Source organism: Hirundo rustica, unplaced genomic scaffold, assembly GCF_015227805.2.
Source record: "Hirundo rustica isolate bHirRus1 unplaced genomic scaffold, bHirRus1.pri.v3 scaffold_399_arrow_ctg1, whole genome shotgun sequence".
In the NCBI taxonomy this organism is placed as follows: Eukaryota; Metazoa; Chordata; class Aves; order Passeriformes; family Hirundinidae; genus Hirundo; species Hirundo rustica.
The window spans coordinates 3,374-5,062 of NW_026690444.1; the positions used below are offsets into that span (position 1 = coordinate 3,374).

Below are 1,689 nucleotides of genomic sequence, written 5' to 3' on the forward strand. Positions count from 1 at the left end.
TCTCTGATCTCCCTGGGCACAGCAGGAAACCCTCTCCAGCTGCCTTTGGCCATCACCGTTCCTTAGCCCTGGCACAGGAGATGCTGCCAAGCTCCTCTGCCTCAGGAGCAGTTTGGGCTGATGAAGTCCAACCCCAGGACTGGCCCCTGTCCCTGTTCCCATGACCCCAGTGCTGCAGAGCAGAGCTGACCCCTCGGTGTCCATGGGCAGAGCCCCTGCTCATCACAGCAACGGGGCCAGATCCCAGCAGAGCTCCAGGCATGGGGCTGAAGGAAGGGCTCTGTGCCAGATAAAAGGAAAATTGGGTGGCACAGAGCATCAGAGTCAGGGCTGGGAGAAAGGGCTTGGGCACTGCTCAGCAGTGTCTACCTTGACTTGTCACTGTGTCCTCCTTCAACAGGACTCCATGGCCAGAGTGAAGAAATGTCCAACAGCAGCTCCATCAGCCACTTCCTCCTGCTGGCATTGGCAGACACGCGGCAGCTGCAGCTCCTGCACTTCTGCCTCTTCCTGGGCATCTCCCTGGCTGCCCTCCTGGGCAACGGCCTCATCATCAGCGCCGTAGCCTGCGGCCACCACCTGCACACGCCCATGTTCTTCTTCCTGCTCAACCTGGCCCTCACCGACCTGGGCTCCATCCTCACCACTGTCCCCAAAGCCATGCACAATTCCCTCTGGGACACCAGGACCATCTCCTACACAGGATGTGCTGCACAGCTCTTTGTCTTTATGTTCTTCATCTCAGCAGAGTATTTCATCCTGACCATCATGTGCTACGACCGCTACGTGTCCATCTGCAAACCCCTGCACTACGGGACCCTCCTGGGCAGCAGAGCTTGTGCCCACATGGCAGCAGCTGCCTGGGCCAGTGCCTTTCTCAATGCTCTCATGCACACGGCCAATACATTTTCTCTGCCCCTGTGCCATGGCAATGCCCTGGGCCAGTTCTTCTGTGAAATCCCACACATCCTCAAGCTCTCCTGCTCAAAATCCCACCTCAGGGAACTTGGGCTTCTTGTATTTTCCATCTCTTTAGCATTTGGTTGTTTTGTGTTCATTGTTTTCTCCTATGTGCAGATCTTCAGGGCTGTGCTGAGGATCCCCTCTGAGCAGGGACGGCACAAAGCCTTTTCCACCTGCCTCCCTCACCTGGCCGTGGTCTCCTTGTTCATCAGCACTGGCGCATGTTCCTACCTGAAGTCCCCCTCCATCTCCTCCCCATCCCTGGATCTGTCCCTGTCAGTTCTGTACTCGGTGGTGCCTCCAGCCATGAACCCCCTCATCTACAGCCTGAGGAATCAGGAGCTCAAGGCTGCAGTATGTAGACAGATGACTGGATGGTTTTGGAAACATTAAACTGCTGGCCAATTTCTGCAAATCACTTGTAATAAAAGACATTTTTGATACTTTTTGTTGGTTTCATTTTGAAGGTTCTTTTTCTTTGTATTACTTTTAGAATATTGTCCACAAAGCAATGTAATTGTTTGTTCCATTTCTCAATATTGTTTCTCTCCACCTTCCCTGTGGCCACAGACTGTATCAATGAGGGCTTAAGCTCTTGGTGGCTTTAAAGGAACTCAAGGATCTCCCAGACAACTTTTCCGCAGAGATCCCCTTTTTGTTCCCTTCTCTGCAGCTGCAGCAGCAATGTCTGTGTGCAGAGCTGGGGGCAGATCAGTGCTGGCACAG

At 53.6% G+C, this 1,689-nt stretch overlaps 1 protein-coding gene across 1 annotated transcript; it reads left to right on the top strand.

The window, feature by feature from the left end:
* Positions 1–406: 406 nt before the first annotated feature.
* LOC120748000 (olfactory receptor 14J1-like) lies at positions 407–1,356 on the top strand. The gene has a single exon (XM_040054067.2). It carries the CDS (start codon positions 424–426, stop codon positions 1,354–1,356), a length of 933 nt encoding a protein of 310 aa, XP_039910001.1. The 5' UTR covers positions 407–423.
* Positions 1,357–1,689: the final 333 nt, after the last annotated feature.